We start from the raw sequence: 22,173 nt of genomic DNA, 5'->3' as shown, positions 1-22,173 counted from the left end.
CACGATCATCGTTTTCTCTATTAAAATTATTTTGACCTCGACCACTCATTCGACCCGCCATGGTGAATGGTACTTAAAAAAAATTTGAGACTCTCCACAACACCGAGAATCGTGTCGGATTAAAAAATCCAACAACCTTTGCTCTGATACCAAAATGATGTAATGGTACGGTGTGAACTCGGTACACACCAATCCAGGATCCAAACGCACGCGGAAGCTTAAATGATAGAGAATCTGAACAAAACTCTGAGAAACGGGTTTTCGGGACCCGAACATTGTACTTCGACAGAAATGATCCAAATAAAAGTTGTGCGCAACTCGCACAGATTTTTAACGAATTCATAAACACCAGATTCAGAGCAGGAGTGTCTGTTCCATGGGCTCGGAACTGGGATTGTTAGATAAGTCCAACACAGACTATCGAATTTCACGAGCAGACCGTTTGACAGAATTTTCGACCCTTCAAACGTTAGATTTTGCGAAAACTCACAACTGACGAAACGAATTTCAAATATAGACCTTTCCAGAACACTAAAGATCACAATTTTTTGATCTTCCTAAAATCCGCTATGAATTTTTGAAGTTATAGAATGGTAGTAGTTAACGAGCATGAAACCAAAAACTCCAAGCAAACTAACAGTAGCATAAATCAATATTTTCGGAACACAAACACAACGATTCGACAAAATCTCCAAACATGAAAGATGTAGATTTAGATCTTAGCTTTTCACAAAATCAAAAAAATCTAAATTTCATGCAGAGAATCTTCTGATAACGAAAATATACCGAACACTATTACGAAATTTCTATAGCAAAAGAGATAGAAAAACTTTTGTCAGTCTGACGTCTTGATAGTGAAGTTAAGAGACTTAAATGAACGAATCTTGAAAAATGTTCAACTACAAAGTTATAGCAAATTGTCTTAGCTTTTCAAAAAGTTAAAGAACGCAAAAATTCATTCAGAAATGAGTCCGACACGGCTGTTTTATCAGAGACGTCTCTGTTAACTCGTAACAGTGTTTTGGTCTTTTGAAAGGGATGAGTTCATTCACACACAACAATAACCTGAAATAAATTAAGATCAAATGAGACAACTCTTCACATAAAACTCTTTTAAGCATGTATTTGCAACTCTCTAATGATCTAATACAACTTAACAACGGAAAATGTAGAACAATCACAAAACGAATGTGAATAAGAACAGCAAAAGACTAGAATGAAGAAACCAAGGATAATATCCTGATTGAAGATGATAATGGCCGCCGTTGGGAAGACACCGATGTCACAAATGAACCACGAACCGTAGAAATAGATTTCAACCACCACGAACAAGCTATCACATCCACCACGAGAATGACTTCTCAAAAGCTCGCTCTCTACACTCACAAGATGATATACGGTTTCACATTCTTCTCTAAGCAACCTTCCACCAAAATATCTACACTCAAGAAAAATTTCAGCCACACCAAAACTCACGATTTGTCAAAATGCAGAAGAAGCCTCCTTCTCCTTGGTCGACCTCCCCTAATTAAAGGTCATGGTGCTTGAGAATGACCACATTAAAGAGGCCATGTGCCTTCCCAAGCCTTGCGCCAAAAATGAGCGTGCAAGGCCTCATTTTTGCCAAGAGTTATTAAACCTCCAACAACCCACTTTTTAGCTCTGGGCTGGTCAACAAAATTTGAATGAGGTTCAAGATGGACCACACCAAGATGACTTCACCTAGGACCCCCTCTCATGAAGACGGATCATGATCCAGATCCAAATAGGCTGCGAATTGGATCTTGCACCAACAAAAAAGAGAAGCGAATTTGCGAAAAAAAATAAAAATTATCCTTGAATCCCATACACCCTCTAGTACCAGAAAAAGATCCTATAGAGTACCAAAACTATTCGGATCCGTAGAATCCGACTCCTAAAAAATAAATAAATAAAAATTACATGAAATAACTATCGTTGAAACAATATACAAAAATGTGATTCCTCAACGAAATCGAGACAATAAAAAAAGCACGATGAGCATTGGCTAATTAAGAGATCCACAAAGACCAGGGACGTCTTGCAAGCATGTGAATCACCTTGGGTAACGATGTTCAGAACAAGTCTGAATATTTGAATTTGGATCCAAAGTCTCTGGATGCTATGCATCAGTATTCCTTAATACTTTTATCTTTTTGAGTCATTATCCAAACTTTATTTTGAATATTGCACACATGAATAATATCCTTAAGAGAATAGATATTCTTAAAGTATTTTTAAGCTTTGTTAGCATGCTCAAATTTTGCAAGACTAGAGGTTCTTTTAATATTCACGTTATTGATTAACCAAGACGTGAACGTGGCAAGCCCCTATTCTTCACTCTTTCTACTTTTTGATAAAGGACTAGAGTCTTGGTTTTTGCACCATCTCCAAGAAGCACCTCTTTTTCGTTCTTTACCTCTACGAGAACTAATTTAGGCTCCAACTCAAAACCATAAATTAATCTCTATAATCTTTTTCATTATTGAAGACCACGTTACAAAATTAGTATCATTGAGTTTCATGGGTACGATAGTTACTTTCTCATTGTCATCCATCCTTACAAAATAGAAAAAAAGATTAAAAAAAAAAGAAAAACAAGATGATAAATGAAAAAAAAAAAGAGAGCAGTAGGATGAACACACCATCACGAATACACGAGCACTTATCACCAAAAAAATCTTTCTTTCACAAGCACAAAAAATTAAGGAAACACACAATCGTCAAAAGTCAAGAGCAAACCTTGTTACGATACCATGTAAAAAACAAAAGCCACCAACCAGATTCACCACAATGCTAAAGTAAATACACCAAAAGCCACAAATGAACTCACTGTATATATGTACAATTTTTAAGAGTGGTATCGCCCACGTAGTCGAAAGCACAAAGCAACTGATTGCAGGGGAGCAAGTACACACACGCGCATGAGAGAGAGAGAGAGAGGTAAACACTTGATAGGACAGAATGGAAGCAAGGAAATATTCGTTATCGCAATAAGATAAATGAAAAAAAGGGGTAAAATATGAGATAAAACTAAGTAGCATGAGCTAGAACCTTGGACAACTCCCAACATTTGAATGGAACTAAAAAAAACATATGCTTCACTTCCACTACCAGCGAAGCTAATATGGGAACGTGACCTAAAAAACAAGCAAACAGGTATAAGTGAGAGCTCTGGTCATCTAGTCCTTGTATTTCATCTCAGACATTTGGAACCCAGGCATGTCAAAAGATGCAGAAAACTTCTCAACTGCTGCCTTGAGGTCCTCAATGTCCTTGTTGTTCACCAACCCCTTGTTGAAATCCTTGAGGAGCTTCCCATGCTCCTTTTGAATCTTCAAGGTGATGGTTACTGCCTGGTGAAGGAATTCTGCAATCTGCTCAAAGTCCTTCTCCACCAAACCCCTTGAGGTCATTGCCGGTGCACCTGCAATTACAAGTTTTAAGTTCCATTTCAACGAAGTACGAACTTCATGACCATAATCCAACAACCAAGTTGTTGAGAAACACTCATTGTTCATTGTATTTTCTGGTGTTTTTCTTTCTGCTTTTTCTGCTAATCACTTCATAGTAATTTTCAGTTTTGAATCGAAACTTAGTTTTCCGGAAAGCATAAAAAGAAACCAAGCAATCTCCCCAGTCCTAGATTAGAGACAAGGCATTTCCAAGTCAGTGACATGATCTGATTTTTCAGTGTTAAAAACAAGAATCACCAGACGAGAAGGGGATATGAATGCAGAGAACAGACTCGGTAGATTAAAAACTCACCAATCCGAACGCCTCCAGGAGCCAGAGCACTGCTGTCTCCGAAAACAGCATTCTTATTGACAGTGATGTTGCACAAATCACAGAGCTTCTCCACTTTGTTTCCTGTAAAGCACAAAAGCAATTTGGTGAGTTCCATCTACCAGCATGGATCGTCCGAACTTGATAAAGGAATTATGTTCATTACCTGTCAATCCAAGAGGACGAAGATCCCATAGCACAAGGTGGTTTTCGGTGCCACCGGTGACAAGCTTGTAACCCTTGTTCATCAAATAGTTGCCCAGAGCAACTGCATTGGCCTTGACCTGCTTGGCATAGGTCTTGAATCCTGGCTGCAACGCCTGCTTCAAGGCCACAGCCAATGCAGCAATCTGATGATTATGAGGACCTCCTTGAAGAGAGGGGAAAACAGCAAAGTTGATCTTATCCTCAAAGTCATACTCCGCACCCTCTGGCTGGCCCTTCTTTGGGGGCTTGGGGCCCTTCCTGTAGAAGATCATGCCAGATCTAGGGCCCCTCAGACTCTTGTGGGTGGTTGTCGTGACAATGTCGCAGTACTCAAATGGGTTTGCAGCTTCCTGCAACAGTAAAATACAGGTTCATGGTTATATAACAAAGAGAGTGCAAATCTTAAATTCAAACAGGAAGAACACTTTCGAACATGATAAACATGTTAACAGCTATTCGATAATAAACAGAGAATCATCGATCTGGACTCAACCATATGCAAAATCCTTTCACCATATCATCATGCAACAAAACCATCAACCATTATACATGTGATTCACATCCTACACATACTCAGTGGCAGTGTTTCAGTCCGCTTTCTTAAATTAGTGGTGGTCATGGAGGCTGTAACTTTTTGCTTTGATAAACCAAACAAGTAAAAACCTCAATTCACAAAATTTTCTTAAATTTCTTTACCTACAAATGTAAGAAAGAAAATGTGTAATTAGGCTAGATCTATTTCATTGTCATTCTTTAAAAAAACGTGTAATTAGGTAAGATCCATATCATTATCATTCCCCTTTTAAATAATAAATGAGTAATTAGCCAAGATCTATATCATTATCATTCTTTTTAAATCAAAACTTTATTAAGAAAATGTAGGTAGTAAATGACAAGCCACCATTCCGGAAAAGCAAGAGGGAAGAACACAAGATCTATAAGATTAACAGAATGCAGTTCAACATCAACAAACAGATCTAAATCTACAAAATTAAGATGAGCCAAATCCTAGAGTCCCTAGCAAAATTTCAGAAGCCTGCCGCAAAAGCAGTCAACCGAAACGCAAATCTAAACGTATACAACCAGATCTAGATCTGTCTATATCAAAGCACAGAAATTGAACATTTTAGGTCGAATCCACAAGCTTGCAAGACCTCATGAATCGATACAAAAACTAAATCAAACTAAAAAATAAGTTCTGAAAGAAAATTGCAGAGAGTAACAAACATATCTAAATCTCAAAACACCAGATCTCAAAATCCCCAGCATCCCATCAAACGAAAAAAAAAAAAGAACACGAACGATCGCCCAAGATCCAGAAACCCACCAACGAAACCAAACGGATCTACTCCCCCAAAACCCAATAAACCCCAACAAAACCCCCAAAAGAAAGAAACACCTCCGAAAAGATGCTGAAAAATCGATACCTGAGCGGCGACGAGGCCGCTGATATGCGCCATATCGCAGAGCAGGAGCGCACCGACCTTGTCGGCGATCGCCCTGAACCTCGCGTAGTCCCAATCCCGCGGGTAGGCGCTGCCGCCGCAGATGATGAGCTTGGGGCGGAAATCCAAGGCCTTCTCCTCCAGCTTGTCGTAGTCGATGTATCCGGTCGCGGGATCGACCTTGTACGGAAGGCTCTCAAAGTAGATGGAGGTGGCTGAGATCTTCTTCCCGCCGGAGGTGTAGTACCCATGGGTGAGGTGGCCGCCGGAGGGGAGATCGAGCCCCATTATCCGATCATGGGGGTTGAGGAGCGCCGTGTAGGCAGCGAAATTGGCGGGGCTGCCGGAGTAGGGCTGGACATTGACGCCCCAGAGGGAGGGGTCGCAGCGGAAGGCCTGGAGAGCGCGAGAGCGGCAGAGGTTCTCGATCTCGTCGATGAACTCGTTGCCGCCGTAGTAGCGGTTTCCGGGAATCCCCTCCGAGTACTTGTTGGTGAGGGCGCTGCCGAGTGCCTGGATGACGGCGAAAGATGTGAAGTTCTCGGAGGCGATGAGCTCGATGCCGTGGCTCTGCCGACGCTTCTCCTTCTCGATGAGGTCGAACACCTCCTCGTCCACCAGATGCAGGGGAGTGTTGCCCCACTCGCTCACCGGCTCCATCTTCTTCTTCTGATGCTGCTTGCTGATGGTGGTGGAGAGGGGGAGATCTGGACTCTAGACTCTGGAGGAGGCGGGGGAAGAGATGTGGGGAGGGAGGGTGGGGGTGATACTGATACTTATAGGGTGAGGTGTGGGAAAGTGGATGGTTGATTTCGGAAATGGGGGGTGATTTCGAGATTTTTGCCCTTTTCAGGATAAAGTGGGAGTTTGGTGCAAGCAACCCGAATGGGAGTCTTTCTTTTTTTTTTCCTGGATTCATTCACCTATCCAGATATTTTGGATCATGGGTTGGGAAATTGTTTTGTGCTCCGGTGGTAAAAATTGCTTCTTGTCCTGGGAAAATGGGATAAGTTGGGATATGGTCTTGTGTTCACGAAATCGGTATATATCCAGGCATATATGGGGGTGGGTATATGACCTTGCGCTAACTGGCACCAGGTCTTATAGGGATTTGGGTTTGGTTCGAAAGGAGGTCCGATTAATAGGGTCCGATTAATATACGAATAAGGGGTATGGTTTATGTCATACCAAACCCAAATCCAATCAACATCCACAGTTTTTAAATGTAAAAAGTGTAAAAAATATTATTTGGGTGGATATGAGACAGGTCTGATTTATCTAATTCTAATTGGCTCGATAATGGGTTTATCTATGATACGTCCTGTCGGACCCGAGTCTGGATTCTGTACCAATATCTCCTAGTCAGACCCAAGTCTGGATTCGGTATGAATGCCTCTTAGTAGGAACCAAATCATATTTTTGCCAGGGGTCTGACGCAAATGGGTCAGATCTAGGATTTTTTAAGTTTAAGCGGTTCTTGATCCACTTATGATTCGGATCCTTATTTATTTAGCTGTTCCAAATCTAAACCATTTGCATCTCTGGGTCCAACCCATTGATTACCTTAACACATCACTTTCCAATTGACACATAATATTTTTTAATTATTTTTTGGTAGATTCAGAACTATTCACTTAGACCGATTCCAATACTGACAAGGATAACATTTTTTTAAGAGCAAAGGCAAGTGCAGAACAGACCCAAAGGGCTTGGTGTAGTAGGATGGGGCCTAGACTGTTAAATGTATAGTCTAGGTTTAAATTCCATGAGCATCACCCCCCCCCCCCCCCCAATAAGCTTGGCAACTCCATGGGGCCTAGACGGTTAGACAAGCAGTCTAGGTTCAAATCCCATGGGCATCATCTTCCTACATAAGCTAAAGCTTTGGCGACTCCTTGGGATTGAGAGGTAAGCCCTTAGCGTTTTACGCTAACATGGATAGAGACCATAGCACGACATGTTGAGCCTATGTAGCCAGGTCTTTGTGCATGTTGAGTCAAAAGACGTAATCAAAATGAAAATGACTCAATTGATGTTGGTACATTCGAACCTTCAAAGATATTTGAAGGAGAGGCTATTTGCATTGTCATGTATGTTTTGAATAGAGATTCCTCAAAGTTTGTTAAGCTAATACCTTATGAGTTATGGGCTAATAAAAAATAAGATTTGACTTATCTATTAAAGTGGGGGTTGGTTCCACATGTATTAATTCTTAGACGTCTAAGAGATAAGCTAGACAACAAAACATTAGGGTGTATTTTTGTTAGGTATCATAAAAGTTCAAAAAAGTATAGATTGTATAACCCTGAAAAAGGTTTTATAGAAAGGAAGAATGTCAAATTCCTAAAAAAAAATGAATAAGATTTGGTCTTTAAGAAAATGATGTATCATGTGACATATTGTGTCGTTAAATGAACCATAAGTCTCTATGTCATTAACTGAGGATCAAGAGCCTATTGTAGATGACAAGCAGTGTTCATAGCATATAATTAGATATAAAAGGTTTAAAGTTTCTCAATCCTATTTGGATGATTATTATGTGTATTAACAGCCGAGTTGTGTTGCTCCATTAATTTAGATGAAATTGATAATTTCAACTTCTAGGTTATGCATAGTTGACAATAATCTAGAAAATGAATTGAAGTGATTCAAGATAAAATTGATTTAATAAAAAAGAATGCAATATGAAAACTAGTAACATTGCTTAACGATCACAAGAGAATTGATTACAAATGGGTCTTAAGAAATAAATATAAAATTGATGAAATCATTGACAAATTTAAAACAAGATTGATTGCAAATGAATATACTTAATGCGCTACTGAATAAAACATAGAGATCATATTCATGAGTTTAGATTACACAACAAAACACATGCAAGTATATTTTTTAAAATAGTATAGATCAATCTAGGAGATAAATGGTTCAAAAGCTAAGCATTAAATTTAGAGAACAAGTTTTAGTATGAGTACTTTATATGACCGTACGGTAACATATCATAGTATTTAAACTCCATTTGTCCTTGTTCCTACATTGGATGTGCCATGTAACTAGACTTACCTTCCATTAGTTTTGATAGGCTAACTTGCTTTTGGCATTCTCTGCAAAAACCTTTGTCTTTCTAGATTTTGGGCTTTCTAAAGGTTGATCCAAAGTCCAAATAACCTAATTGGGTCGGATATGAATCCGATCCACCTTGAAATTCGTGCCTGAATACTGAAATAGCCATAACTCTCTCATTTTAACTCTATTTTCTCTGAAATTTGAACCATAACCCCTTACTATCAAAATGCATCTAAACATGGGTTTAAAACCTTAAACTCATTACAAAATGCATGAAAAAATTGTTAACATGATGTGCATTTCATGCATCATCAAGTAGCATTGGTTGGGGTCCGAATGGTGGTTCGGTACGCTCAGAGCGCGTCATGCATATTCTCGTGCCAATCACGGCCCGTTTCCACAGTTCTTTCTAGAATGCGGATCAAAATTTTGTTGGTGGCCTTTGTCTGGCCATTTCCTTGAGGATAACCCTCAATTTTTAAGAGTCGTTGCATGTCACAAGAACAAGTTTCAAGTGATACAGAAAAACTGGGAACATAAGTGCTATAGAAAAAGTGGGAAATCATGGACATGATCACATTTCAAGTGCTCCCCATCTTGCCATTTAAGTTTGTGCTTATTATATCTTATTTTTCTTTGAATCTACTAAGTAATTATTGTCCAAAACACTTTGATTCACCAACCTTAGCACTCGTTGTAAAAGTTCCTTCAAAGAAACTAAATTTTGAACAATAAAAGCACTCTAAAACAGCTTGCTTATGTCGTCAAGATGCATTAGGGATCTCAGTGTGTCGGATTTTATCCGATATCTGACTAAATTCAATTCCGTTTGGTAACATTTGGTGAGTCAAAAACCATATCAGATTATAATCAAATGCGGATATAGTTTTGATTTTTTGCCACCAAATCCAAGAAATATTCGAATTTGATGGATATACGAACCCGATTGCACAGAAAAAAAGTGGATCTGGTATGAGTTTTCACCATCCCATATGGAATCTGGTTTATCCAACATCTGATTATTTAGTTTCAGTTAATTATTTAGTTTACAATTATTTTGTTTCATCTCTGGTTGTTTGTGCAAAGACTTTTGAAGTGGCTGTGGTATATTGATGACTTGTGAGTGACTTGGAGGATTCACCGGCGGAACCGGTGTTTCCGGCTAAAATTCCGTTAGGTTTGACCGGGCGACCCACAATTGCCTGTTGTCAGTTGGACGTGCCCACATCAAACCCACCAACCCTTACAGCCTTTTTGACCGTTGTACCACCAACCCACCCTTCTTCAAGAAATGATATCTGTGGGCTCCACCATACCCACTTTTTCATTATCTTAATACAAAAGTCACACTAGATGGATCACCAACCAAGCGAGTCGATACGGTGACTCGGAATAAGCTAGATGAGATTGAAATCGGTTGGAGTAAGTGTCTCTAAAGATGCAAACGGTTTGGATCCAAAACAGCTACAACATAAGAATTGGGATTGGAATCGGATTCGAAACACCCAAAAATTGCAAAACTTTCATCTTGAATCTGACTCATTTGCATCCCTAATTAATACGTTCCGAGCCAGAAAAAGATCATAACAAAAAAAAAAAATCAACCTTTTTAAAAATGCCTAAAATAGGTCCAGTACCGATTTCTCAACCAATTTTTGACCGATACATATGAATCAACCGATTCAGGCTGATTCACATTGATACTGACAGCAATGTTTGGAATGAAAGGAAACGTTCCAAGTTTTCTTTGTCGACTTGCATTTTTTTCCTAGCATTTTCCCCCTTCAAAATATGACCACAAAAAATGCTGGCCCACAGCAATGAGGTAAGTCTTGTTCTTTGGAAAATCATGCTATTCTTTTAGAAAATACAGTTTTTATGAGAAAGTTTTCAAGAAAATATCAGCATATATATATATATATATATATATATATATATATATATATATATATATATATATATATATATATATATATAAAAAATAAAGAACCGGAATCCCTTTACCAACCAAATATGTTTGTTGGTATGAATAGAGATTTTCATGTTTTTTTGCAAATCTAATCCTGCCGATGCATTTGGCCTGGTCCATTTTGCTAGAAATCGATGGATGATTGTAATTGGATAAAAAATATATATATATATTATTCTTGAATATTTATAAAAAAAAATTAAGTCATTGATTTTCAACTGTTAAAATATCCTTCTTATACATCATATAATTGGATGATCCAAGAGTCTCTTTCTATAAAATCAAGGGTCTAGATCACATCTGTAAGGTGAAAGTTTCAAAAAAAGAAGTAAAAAAATACCTATAAATTTTTTGGTTCATACCATTAAACATATGTGATTGGTAAACATATTTCAGTTACCCATATGTAATATAGCATTAAAATCATGATAGATTTGTAAGAGCTGAGGTTAGGCAGACCCCTATAAGTTATACAAGGATACCATTGGGATTTGAAGTTGCAACGTCCCAACACATGGTGATGTACACTAGCTGCTCCTACCAGACAAAGTGGAGCGCCTTGTGTCGGTGCGAAAGTTAATCACATGTTTGATACCCATTGTGGACCCATATTCTCATGAAGTGATGAGAGGAGACAGGTTGGAGATCACAAACCTAACCATAAGTAGGGGTGGCAATCGGGTCGGGTTGGTGGGTCAGCATACCTCAACCCGAACCCGACCCGTTTATTAAACGGGTTGGCTGTGGCAAACATGAACCCGACCCATTTATTAAACGCGTAACCCGACACGACCCGCTAACCCGTTTATAAAAGGGTTGGGTTGGGTAAACAGGTTGACGGGTTAGTGGGTCGACCCGCCCGCCTAACCCATTTATTAAACTGGTCAACCGGGTTGACGGGTTGGCATACCCCTAACATGAACCCGACCCATTTAATAAACGGGTTAGGCGGGTCAACCCGTTTATTAAACGGGTTAGTTTAAGCTCAACCCGAACCCGCCTAAGAGGCGGATTGGCGGGTCGTATCAGGTTTTGCCACCCCTAACCATAAGGTGGTTGATCTCAAAACCGTAATGACCACAAAGTATAGAGGGGGAGGTCATAAGCGTTTGTAACCTAAAATCGATTTTCCATCAGCTTAAGTGCTTAATATTTTCCAAAGTTACATTTTGCTCTCAAAGATTAGATTGATATAAATCAAGCGTGTACCACCATAAGTTATGGCCGTTTGGTACCACAAATAACAATGATACTCAATGAAGAAGAAATTAGCAAAAAAAAACTCACAGAGCTTAATTACTGTATTTAAATGGGATTTCAGTGTGTTTAATGTGATATTTTTGGAAGAAAAAAACATGAACAGGTGAACAATGTGCAATTATAATGGAGTTAATACCAACGGGGCTACGCTTGTTTGGTAGGAGTAGTTAGTGCTTGTCTTGGGAGATTGGCCTATATATATATATATATATATATATATATATATATATATATATATATATATGAGTAATGGGTTCGTGCTAAACACAGTGCCAAATAGTTTTTTCAGGCTTTTTTTCAATTTACCGTTCAGATGTAGTCTATGTACTTGATTTTATAGGGATCAGCTCTTGAAGCGTTTGATTGCAACAGGGGTGAGTTTTTATAAAGTTTGAAAAATCAAGATTCTTAGTAAATCAACCATGCCTAATACATTTATAGGGCTGAAACTGTAAAAAGCACCCGAGAAACTGAAAACCCCATTTAACACGCGGTTTAGCACCAAATGGGTTTAGCATGGACCCATTACTCGTATGTATATATATGAGTTTTTTGGTCTTTTTATTTTATTTTTAAATTTTGACTGCACAGATGTGATCTATATACTTGATTTTATAAGGATCAGCTCTTGAAGCGTTTGATTCTAACACATGGGCAGGTTTTTATAAATTTCAAAAAATCAACGGTCCAAAATCAGTGTAAATTTTAGAGGCTCCAAGCATCATTTTTTTCATGGAAACACATGATCCAGGTGTGGATTCTTAGTAAATCGACCATGCCCAACACATTTATAAAGACGAAACCACCACATAAGCTGAAACCCCCATTATGCATGGTGTTTAGCACCAAATGGGTTTAGCACATACCCATTTTCGTGTGTATATATATATATATATATATATATATATATATATATATATATATATATATATATATATATATATATAGAGAGAGAGAGAGAGAGAGAGTAATGGGTCCGTGTTAAACTAATTTGGTGCTAAACTGCGTGCTAATTAAATGGGGTTTTAGTGCTTTTTTCATTTTATTTTTAAATTCTGACCCTACATATGTGATCTATGCACTTGATTTTAGAGGAATCAGCTCTTGAAGCGTTTGATTCCAACACATTTGTGGGTTTTTATAAGGTTCGAAAAATCAATGGTCCAAAATCTTTATAAATTTTTGAGACTCCAAACAACATTTTTATAATCGAAAACACATGATACAGGTGTGGATTCTTAGTAAATTGATCATGCCCAACACATTTATGGGGCTGGAACCCCATTTATGGCATGCAGTTTACCACCAAATTGGTTTAGCAGGGATATATATAATACAGTTACTAATAGCATTGAAAAGAAATATGCATCATCAATGCATTGTTTTCAAAATAACCTACTTTTTGATAGCTATAATACAATGCCACTTGCAGAAACAGGCCAACCATCTGACCTCCTATCAGTTGGAGGTTTGGCAATTGCTTTGGTGCTTTCATAAATAACAAAGTCCTATTGTGTTTCTATTCACTATTACTGTCAGTTGTAAATGTTAAGCGTAGGGCCAACGATCTTTATGGTACCATCGCCCCGCTCAATAATAATATCCAAAATTTTCCATTCAAGGGAAACGGAAACACACCTCATTTTCATTCATTGGCATTATTGTCACAGGTTTACCATGACACGCTACAAGGCTCTCCCATAGAGATGGCAGTGGCCCCACCTTGCCCCGTTTGGACAGGCGATGAAGGGCATGAAACGGAGATGCAAGCGGGGATGAAGGTTAAAATCTATCCCCGTACGGGGATGAACTTACGCTTTTCCCCGCTCCGCCCCATCCCCAATCCTTTAAGGGATGACTATAGACTAAGGGGAAACAGGGCCCCGCCTCGCCCCCGTTTGGACCGGGGATGGAGGACATGAAATGGGGATGGAGGTTAAAATCCATCCTTGTGCGGGGATGGAGGCGGGGATGAAGGTTCGGATTTTGAAAGGGGGCGGGGGTGGAGACCTTGTCCCCGGCCCCGGTCCACTTCCATCCCTACTCTCCGATACTCGTGTGCAACACTTAAATTGCTATTCATACATTTATGGCATCATTTATTTTTTTTTACCATGTGAAAATGTGAAAATTTGATCAATATGGATACCTTATAAGAGCAGCAAATGTTAATGTTTTTTTAGAAAACCACCTCATTCACTCGTAAGGCTGTCAATGGACTGGGTTTGCATCGGATACCCGGTCTGAACAGAACTTGAATTTTTGAATAATATTCGGGTCAATACTAACCTGACCCAAGCAATATACAAATTGGCTTTGGGTTATGATTTTGCTGGGTACCTGATCCGATCTGTTTTTTTGCCAAATATCCAATCTGTTTAATATGTATTTTTGATAAATATTGTAATTACTATAAAAACTAAACAGAAAAACCGATTCAGCCGGTTCTTAAGAAAAACGGCGAAACATTGAATTCGATTCGGCAGATTCAAGCCAATTCTATTTTATTCTGGTAACATTTCCCATAAGCATTAATTAGTTTGAAAATGAGTGGGAGATCACATCTTAAATAGCGCTAAATACATAGGAAAGTTGGATCAGATCCAAATAAGCTAAATACATAGGAAAGTTGGATCCGAATTGGGTCGATACAGCCAAAAATCATAAAACTTCCATACCGGATCCGGTCCTTTTGCATTCCCACATCTAACAACAAATTTTTTTACCGGCTTAGCACAAGGACACTGCCAAGGAACAAGAAACTGTATTTGGGTGCAGTTAAGCATCAATGAGATGGATCTGGGACCAGCCAACTTGACTTGTTTTTCTTTTTGTATTAGAGCTATCAAAGAAGTTATATATCTGAAAATGATTTCCCACATGGATCCCATTAATATCCAGCTTTAGAGCAATCTTGAGAAACATATATACCCCACAGTTTTCCACCTACAAGCAAGGTCCAATAATTTTAATACTATTCTAGGTATGGGATGCTTAATCTTGTCCCATGCCCTCGAGGAGAAATGCATTTGCATATGCTTAATTTAATACAAAGGGAAGGAATCTCCTTGGTTATGAAAAGGGGCAAGCTGTTTGCAAATTCATGCGTTTTCTCATTTTCATATGAAATGTTGAGCCCCACGGGAAAATGTGGCAATCACACACTGCTTGCAGAAAACCAAGGGTCCAATGTACTGCCATGTAGGGAGTGTGTGGGCGCTGCATTTTCTCACAGGGATGTTTGTTTCTTGCCAGTAGAAAAGGCAACTATTTTCATAGGGAAAAAAAAAGAGTAGTTATAAGAAACTATGAAGTTGAAAACAAAATTGACCTAATGAACTAGAATAAAATCCAAACAACCCACCTTCAACCGATCAAACCGGGCTACTTGAGCAAATTCAACTTGAGAATGAATTTATCTTGAATAATGGGCCAAATCCTTTTACTTCTCAAGGCCAAAACCAAAAGATCCAAAAGATCCACCCGAAATAAGATCAAAATATTTTGCTTTCTTTGTTTTCATATTGTCCAATATTAAGGCATTAGAGGAGAACAACACTTGGACTCTTACCAAATAACTCTATAGAAAAAAGCTAATCGATTTGAAATGAATATTAAAAGTAAATTATTGATCCAATGATTCCATTGAAAATATAAGGCACATCTAGTTGCAAAAGGTTATACCCAGTTGAAGAGATTAAAGATCATGATATCTTTGCTCCCATTGCAAAACTCATTACCATGCGATGCTGATTTGCTTGCTTCTATTTTTTATTGCCCCCTACACCAACATGATACCGATAATGCATTTTTGCATAAAGACTTGGATGAAGAAATTTATATGAAAGTTTCTCTTGGATATTCGATTAAAGGGGAACAATGTGTATATCACCTAAATAAATTCTTTTATGGGCTCAAACATGCTTCTATACAGTGGTTCACAAAATGTTCTCGGACCCTTAAATAAGTGAGATTTAAATAGTCACTTGCGAATTATTCTTTGTTCTCCCGAAACAAGCAAACCATTATTTTTGTCTATGTTGATGACATTATTGTCACTAAAAATGATGAAATGATGGTGGCAAAGCTAAAAAAAAAATTTCTTTTTATCAATATTTTTTATATCAAGGACCTAGAAACACCCAAATATTTCTCAATATTAAAGTGGCCAAATCAAAAGAAAGAATTTTCTTGGATAAAAAAAAATACACTTTAGAAATTTTGAAAGATGAAGGTTACCTAAGACTAGGTCCTAGTGAAGTGTTTATGGATCAAAGATTGAAACTGAATCACAGTGGAGTAGTTCTAAATGATCTCCCTTCTTAGAGAAGACTTGTGGGATGACTCATATATCTCACCATAACTCATCACGAGAGTTCATGCATGAACCTCGAGACAACCATAAGACTCCTTCGTTGTCTAAATAGCGCAATTGAGCAAGAAAGCTTACTAAGCTCGCCGAATACTCTCCAACTTTCTTTGCCAACAACCGGCTCACTTATATTGTGATAATCAATCTGCTTTACACATAGCAACCAATCAAGTTTTCCATGAGTGATTTGAACATATGGAGCTAGATTGCCATTTTATTAGAATAAAAATTCAAAACATCATTCTATTCTATGTACTAAGTTCATCCCAAGCATACATCAATGAGCTTACATCTTGACAAAAGTAGTTGGAAAGGATCAATTCAAATATTTGGTCAGCATTAAACATGTTATAAAAATGGAATATCGATATTTGAGGAAATCGTTGGATTGTCAATTCTGGTAAGATCAGCTGGATAAAGGCTGATCGAATCAAATTGGAAAGTTCCAATTTGCCTAAGTCTCCATTTGTGTAAAAACTAGGGTGTCAATGGATCCGGATCCTAGCATAAATGAATGGATCCAAACCCAGTTTTAATTAAGTGGTGTTGATCCGAACCAAGGACTGAGTGAACCTACCATTGGTAAAAGCATCACTTAGGTCCAATTAAGACACGATAAACTAGACATGGCTCATAGTAAAACAACACTTTTTTTATTTTTCACATTGAAAATTTGTGGATCTCAATCATAACTTAGGTCAGATCACAGTTTGCTACAAAATTTCATAAACCATTACAAGGTCTGTATATTAATCGGACCCTATAGGTTTAGCTAGAATTCTTATTGGGCCTCCTTTCATACCTAGTACGGATCAGGATCGGGTCATAACCGACTCATTGACACCCAAAATTCAATTTTAAAATGATGGCCCACTTTTTTTTTTTTCTTCTCTGCCCAAGGCTTCAATGCATAGAAATAAAGAATAGCAGAGAAGCTGTTACTATTAAATAACAATTAATCAATTATAGAACGTTCATTAGTGAAATTGAGAGAGGAAGGATGATGCATATCCAACAATTCGCTTATGAACCCGGCAACAAATGACACCCTAATTAACGCAACTACAGACTAATCAGGCAAAAACTAATCAAAATCAGCATAAAATGCAATTTTTTTTTTTAAAAATTATCAATATTTTCCTTCTCTCCTCTCTATGATATGAACATTTATAGCAATCAAAGAGAAACCCTGAAAACCCTAATCCTATTACGGATTTGAGATGGATATGATGTTAAATAAGATCCAACCAATGACTCTAAATTAAGATCCAAACCAGATAATTAAAATAGATCCAAATGGATCCTATAGAGAATTAACTCGTCAAGAGTCGGGTCGAGAAAGAGAGATTCATAAGAAGCCATCAACGATCCGACCGGGATCCACTCACCGACGTGTCTCTCTTTCTTTCTCTCTCCTCACCAACCTTCTCCTCGTCCTCGCTCGTCATTTCCCTCATTCATTGATGCCCTCAAGAGGAACAAAAAAAACTTCCAGATCCGATCGGCGTCCGTTTTGCTCCCATGCTGCTGCACTCCACTCTCTATAAATAGCTATCATCACCCTCTCCTTCATCTGCCTCAAACCCTAAACCCCTTCCAGATCCGATACTAAAGGGGAGTTGTTTCCTTACTCTCTCCTTCCTCCTTTCTTTCTCCCTTGCGTTTCCCAAGTCGCGATGGCCCTCCTCGTGGAGAAGACGGTCTCTGGTAGGGAGTACAAGGTGAAGGACATGTCCCAGGCGGACTTCGGCCGCCTTGAGATCGAGCTCGCGGAGGTAGAGATGCCTGGCCTCATGGCCAGCCGCGCCGAGTTCGGCCCGTCCCAGCCGTTCAAGGGCGCGAGGATCACCGGATCCCTCCACATGACCATCCAGACTGCCGTCCTCATCGAGACCCTCACCGCCCTCGGCGCCGAGGTACGCTGGTGTTCCTGCAACATCTTCTCCACGCAGGACCACGCCGCGGCAGCGATCGCCCGCGACAGCGCCTCCGTCTTTGCATGGAAGGGGGAGACGCTTCAGGAGTACTGGTGGTGCACCGAGCGCGCCCTCGACTGGGGCCCCGGCGGCGGCCCCGACCTCATCGTCGACGATGGCGGTGACGCCACGCTCCTCATCCACGAGGGGGTCAAGGCCGAGGAGGAGTACGCCAAGACCGGGAAGCTCCCCGACCCGGCCTCCACCACCAACGCCGAGTTCCAGCTCGTGCTCACCTTGATCCGCGACGGGATCAAAACCGATCCGATGAGGTACCACAAGATGAAGGAGACGCTCGTCGGCGTCTCAGAGGAGACCACCACAGGCGTCAAGAGGCTCTACCAGATGCAGGCCAACGGCACGCTCCTGTTCCCGGCCATCAACGTCAACGATTCCGTCACAAAGAGCAAGGTAAAGACGAGTTACTATCCGCCTCCTCTTCTTCTTCTTATTCCGATTGACGTATATTTATCTGGTTCTTGCTGGCCGGATCTCTGTACTTTTGTGCCAAATCTCTAAATTTTCGTATCTGGAGTATCCAGATCTCCAGATCCGGAGTTCTGTAGCTATATTTCTCTACTGTACTGCAAGTTTTGGAGAATTTTAGCTATTTTTAGTATAGATCTGGATTTTCCATGGCAGATTTTTCTAGCCTGAGTTCAGATCTGCCTCAATTAGTCGCTGAACTCACCAGATCTGAATTATTCTAACTATATTTCTGTGTGGATCTTAGATCTGAAGTTGTCTAACTATACATTTGAGTGCATCTTAGCTTATTGATTTTGTTTTCTTTTCACTTGTATTAGCCCATTTCTTGAAATTAAAGTTCATTTAGATGTATAGTCTTGCATTGAGATCTGAGAGAACAAACCCCGAACCGACAGGATCTCGAGCATTTTTCATAAAATTTGGTGGATCTTAATTTTGTGTGGGTTTTTTTAGGGTTATGTCTGGGGAATTATACTTCTTCTTTTCATGATTTAGATCTAGCATTGGTTGGTTGGAACCTTCTACTTCTTAGTTTGGATCTGTCCGGACGACTAATGTAATTAGCAAGATCTATATTCGTGTTGCAATTTTTATGAACATAGTTTTGATTTATGTACTTTAGCCATAAATTTATAGCATACATCAAGATCTGTTTTGTTTAGATCTAATTGCATCTTGCATTAACTTTTGTAAATAGTAACGGCTATAAGGGGACCCTCTTGGGGTCTGACTTGTGCTGACCGTTACATGGTTATGTGACAAGTGGGTATCCCTAATTGGTGGCCATTGAAATTTTTTTTCAAAAATTGGGAGGCTTCACATCCTGACTAGGAAAGAAAAGTGATTCTACTGCTTTCCATTTACTACGTTGTCCTTTTTTACTTTTCTAAATTTCTATTGACACTGCATGATATCGGCATTATTTGTCTTCTCCAAAAAAAAAAGGAAAAATATCGACATTCTTTGAACAACAATGGGGTCCCAAGAAATACACTCATGTTATATTCTTTCATGTCTTCTCCACCTTAGATGAACCCAACATCAAAATAAATGTTCATGAATGACTTGTTCTGTATATCCAATTTGATCAAAACCCAAACCATCCCATGTACATATAAATCGATTTAGACTTGATTTAAGCGATTATAGTGCACAATGCAATCTCCCAAATTGTTATTTTCTCCATGACGAGGTGTGTGTAAACACTTCTTAAGGGGTAGCCATCGCTTTCAAACCAATATGTATGTTAACCATCTGTGTTGAGTTGCGATGCTTGCTGTAAAATGGTATAAATAAATCAATATCCATTCTCTTGTAGGCTGATTTTTTTTATCTTCCCCATCAAAATCTTTTATAGGTTTCATTGTTTCTTTTTCCTCCTCTTTTGTTTTCTTATCTCAAAAAAACTACACTTCTTTGCGCTGTGGTTTTCCTCTGTTTTCTTGTCCATTTCATAGTGAAGGTCATCCCCACTCTCCAACATCCATATGATCACTTGTGCGCATGCACACAGAGAATTTAGTAGTACCAAACCTCAGAGTAGAGGTTACGTTTTCATGATGAGAAATATCATTTGTTGCCAATGTAGTTTAATCTAAATTGTTGCAAACTTTAGGCATATTTGGAGCCAATGTAGATTAATCTAAATTGTTAGAAGTTTTAGGCATGTTTGGCATAGAAATGTTTGGGGAGCTTGTTTGTGCGCTAACAGACTGTGATTGTTGTTTGCAGTTTGACAACTTGTATGGGTGCAGACACTCACTGCCTGATGGGCTGATGAGGGCTACTGATGTGATGATCGCTGGCAAGGTTGCAGTGGTCTGTGGTTATGGTGATGTTGGCAAGGGCTGTGCTGCTGCCTTGAAACAGGCAGGTGCTCGCGTCATTGTGACAGAGATTGACCCCATCTGTGCTCTCCAGGCACTCATGGAGGGTCTTCAAGTACTCACCCTCGAGGATGTTGTTGCTGAGACTGACATCTTTGTCACCACCACCGGCAACAAGGACATCATCATGGTGAAGCACATGAAGCAGATGAAGAACAATGCCATCGTATGCAACATCGGCCACTTCGACAATGAAATTGATATGCTTGGATTGGAAACATACCCGGGAGTCAAGCGCATTACCATCAAGCCCCAGACCGACCGGTGGGTCTTCCCAGAGACGAACAGCGGTATCATTGTCCTTGCTGAGGGTCGTCTAATGAACCTTGGCTGTGCCACTGGACATCCCAGCTTTGTCATGTCCTGTTCCTTCACTAACCAGGTAACATGAAGTTCCAAGATCAAAGTGTCACTGCAATTAGGGATGTAAACGGTTTGGGTTTGGGTTGTATCTAGACATTACCAAGTCTGTCTTGGTTTGCGGATGAAAAAGATAAAACCAAACCCGGATCTGACTGGCTTAAAACCTGGTATTTACACTTAATCATGTTGGGTTTTTAGTGGGATTCACTTTTGGGTTTGTAAACAAAACTTAATACCAAAGCCGGATCTGATTATTAATCCAATTCAGATTTGGCTACGAAACCCACATAATGGACACTGATTCGGGTAGGGTATCTGGTTGCACCCAAATCCCTAACTGCAATTCATTTGTAACGGGTTTTAACAAGCTGTAAAACAAATTCTTGCTGGTTCATTTAGTTAATTATGATCTGGTTCTTGTATAGGTGATCGCACAGCTCGAGTTGTGGAAGGAGAAAAAGACTGACAAATACAAGAAGGAGGTCTACGTGTTGCCCAAGCACCTAGATGAGAAGGTCGCGGCTCTGCACTTGGGCAAGCTTGGTGCCCGGCTAACCAAACTCAGCCCCGACCAGGCCGAGTACATTAGTGTGCCTGTGGAAGGTCCCTACAAGCCACCACACTACAGGTACTAGGCAACGAAGGCGCTCCTACTTATCTTTATGTCTTCCAACATCAAGTTTTTGCTTTGCTGTCCTTGTTTAGAATCTAGAGGCTTCCATGGCTAGTTCAAGTAATTTTGGAGAAGCTTTTCTCTGTTTTTTTGGGGTGATGTGGAGAGACTCTTCCAATAAGAGTGTGGAGGACTCATGTGTTGCTGCAGATGTGCAACATCTGATTGCCACTAGAGTATGAGTGTAATCCTTATTTACATGTTAGTTCTGTTTACGTCTCTTTGCTTTTTGTCTACATGGTCGTCTTACAGAAGATATAGCTTGTCTCAGACAGGCGAGTATCATCAACCAGAAGGCTGGATCAGGTGCAATTACATTGCTCAAAGTGTGTGTGCCGCTGCACCTGGCCACCACTCATTTTTCTAACACAGCCTGTGAGCTGTGAGGTCCAACAGCTGATTTGTGGTGTTCAGGTGCAGCGGCACATGCACTTTGTGCAATGTAATCGATTGCACATGATCCAGATTCATCAACGAGTAGCACCACTGTGATTGTTGTCCCGATGGAAATTCCACAAATCTTGTCTTCTCTTTTTCTTTAAGTCATTATATTCATTTGGTGACGACCTCAATCATGCCGCTTTAATTTTTGGTGTTTTGTAATCAAAGTTTCTTGTTAACGTCGTTGCTACTTAAATGCCTTCTGTGCACAAAAGGTTAAAGTGT

General features: G+C 39.5%; 2 protein-coding genes across 2 annotated transcripts; one reads left to right on the top strand and one right to left on the bottom strand.

The window, feature by feature from the left end:
* Positions 1 to 3,005: 3,005 nt before the first annotated feature.
* On the bottom strand, positions 3,006 to 6,197 carry LOC149811557 (serine hydroxymethyltransferase 4). The gene is made up of 4 exons (XM_089993235.1): positions 5,439 to 6,197; positions 3,971 to 4,361; positions 3,787 to 3,888; positions 3,006 to 3,445 (listed from the first exon to the last, which is right to left on the bottom strand). Exons 1-4 carry the CDS (start codon positions 6,114 to 6,116, stop codon positions 3,201 to 3,203), a joined length of 1,416 nt encoding a protein of 471 aa, XP_089849361.1. The 5' UTR covers positions 6,117 to 6,197; the 3' UTR covers positions 3,006 to 3,200.
* An 11,465-nt stretch (positions 6,198 to 17,662) lies between these two features.
* Positions 17,663 to 21,726, top strand: LOC149811556 (adenosylhomocysteinase-like). The gene is made up of 3 exons (XM_089993746.1): positions 17,663 to 18,507; positions 20,317 to 20,853; positions 21,260 to 21,726. Exons 1-3 carry the CDS (start codon positions 17,797 to 17,799, stop codon positions 21,467 to 21,469), a joined length of 1,458 nt encoding a protein of 485 aa, XP_089849872.1. The 5' UTR covers positions 17,663 to 17,796; the 3' UTR covers positions 21,470 to 21,726.
* The last annotated feature ends 447 nt before the right edge of the window (positions 21,727 to 22,173 follow it).

This window comes from Nuphar pumila, chromosome 17, assembly GCF_984573655.1.
Source record: "Nuphar pumila chromosome 17, dmNupPumi1.hap1.1, whole genome shotgun sequence".
Lineage (NCBI taxonomy): Eukaryota > Viridiplantae > Streptophyta > Magnoliopsida > Nymphaeales > Nymphaeaceae > Nuphar > Nuphar pumila.
The sequence above is the reverse complement of the archived record's forward strand: the minus strand, read 5'-3'. Positions and strand labels throughout refer to the sequence as shown.

What these genes read in the sequence shown, in the direction of transcription:
- LOC149811557 (XM_089993235.1), bottom strand. Translation starts at nt 6,116, where the DNA reads ATGGAGCCGGTGAGCGAGTGGGGCAACACTCCCCTGCATCTGGTGGAC. An exon ending in GCGGCCTCGTCGCCGCTCAG is followed by an intron (nt 4,362 to 5,438) that starts GTATCGATTTTT and finishes TTACTGTTGCAG; the next exon opens with GAAGCTGCAAACCCATTTGA. An exon ending in TCGTCCTCTTGGATTGACAG is followed by an intron (nt 3,889 to 3,970) that starts GTAATGAACATA and finishes TGTGCTTTACAG; the next exon opens with GAAACAAAGTGGAGAAGCTC.
- LOC149811556 (XM_089993746.1), top strand. Translation starts at nt 17,797, where the DNA reads ATGGCCCTCCTCGTGGAGAAGACGGTCTCTGGTAGGGAGTACAAGGTG. An exon ending in ATTCCGTCACAAAGAGCAAG is followed by an intron (nt 18,508 to 20,316) that starts GTAAAGACGAGT and finishes TGTTGTTTGCAG; the next exon opens with TTTGACAACTTGTATGGGTG. An exon ending in CCTGTTCCTTCACTAACCAG is followed by an intron (nt 20,854 to 21,259) that starts GTAACATGAAGT and finishes GTTCTTGTATAG; the next exon opens with GTGATCGCACAGCTCGAGTT.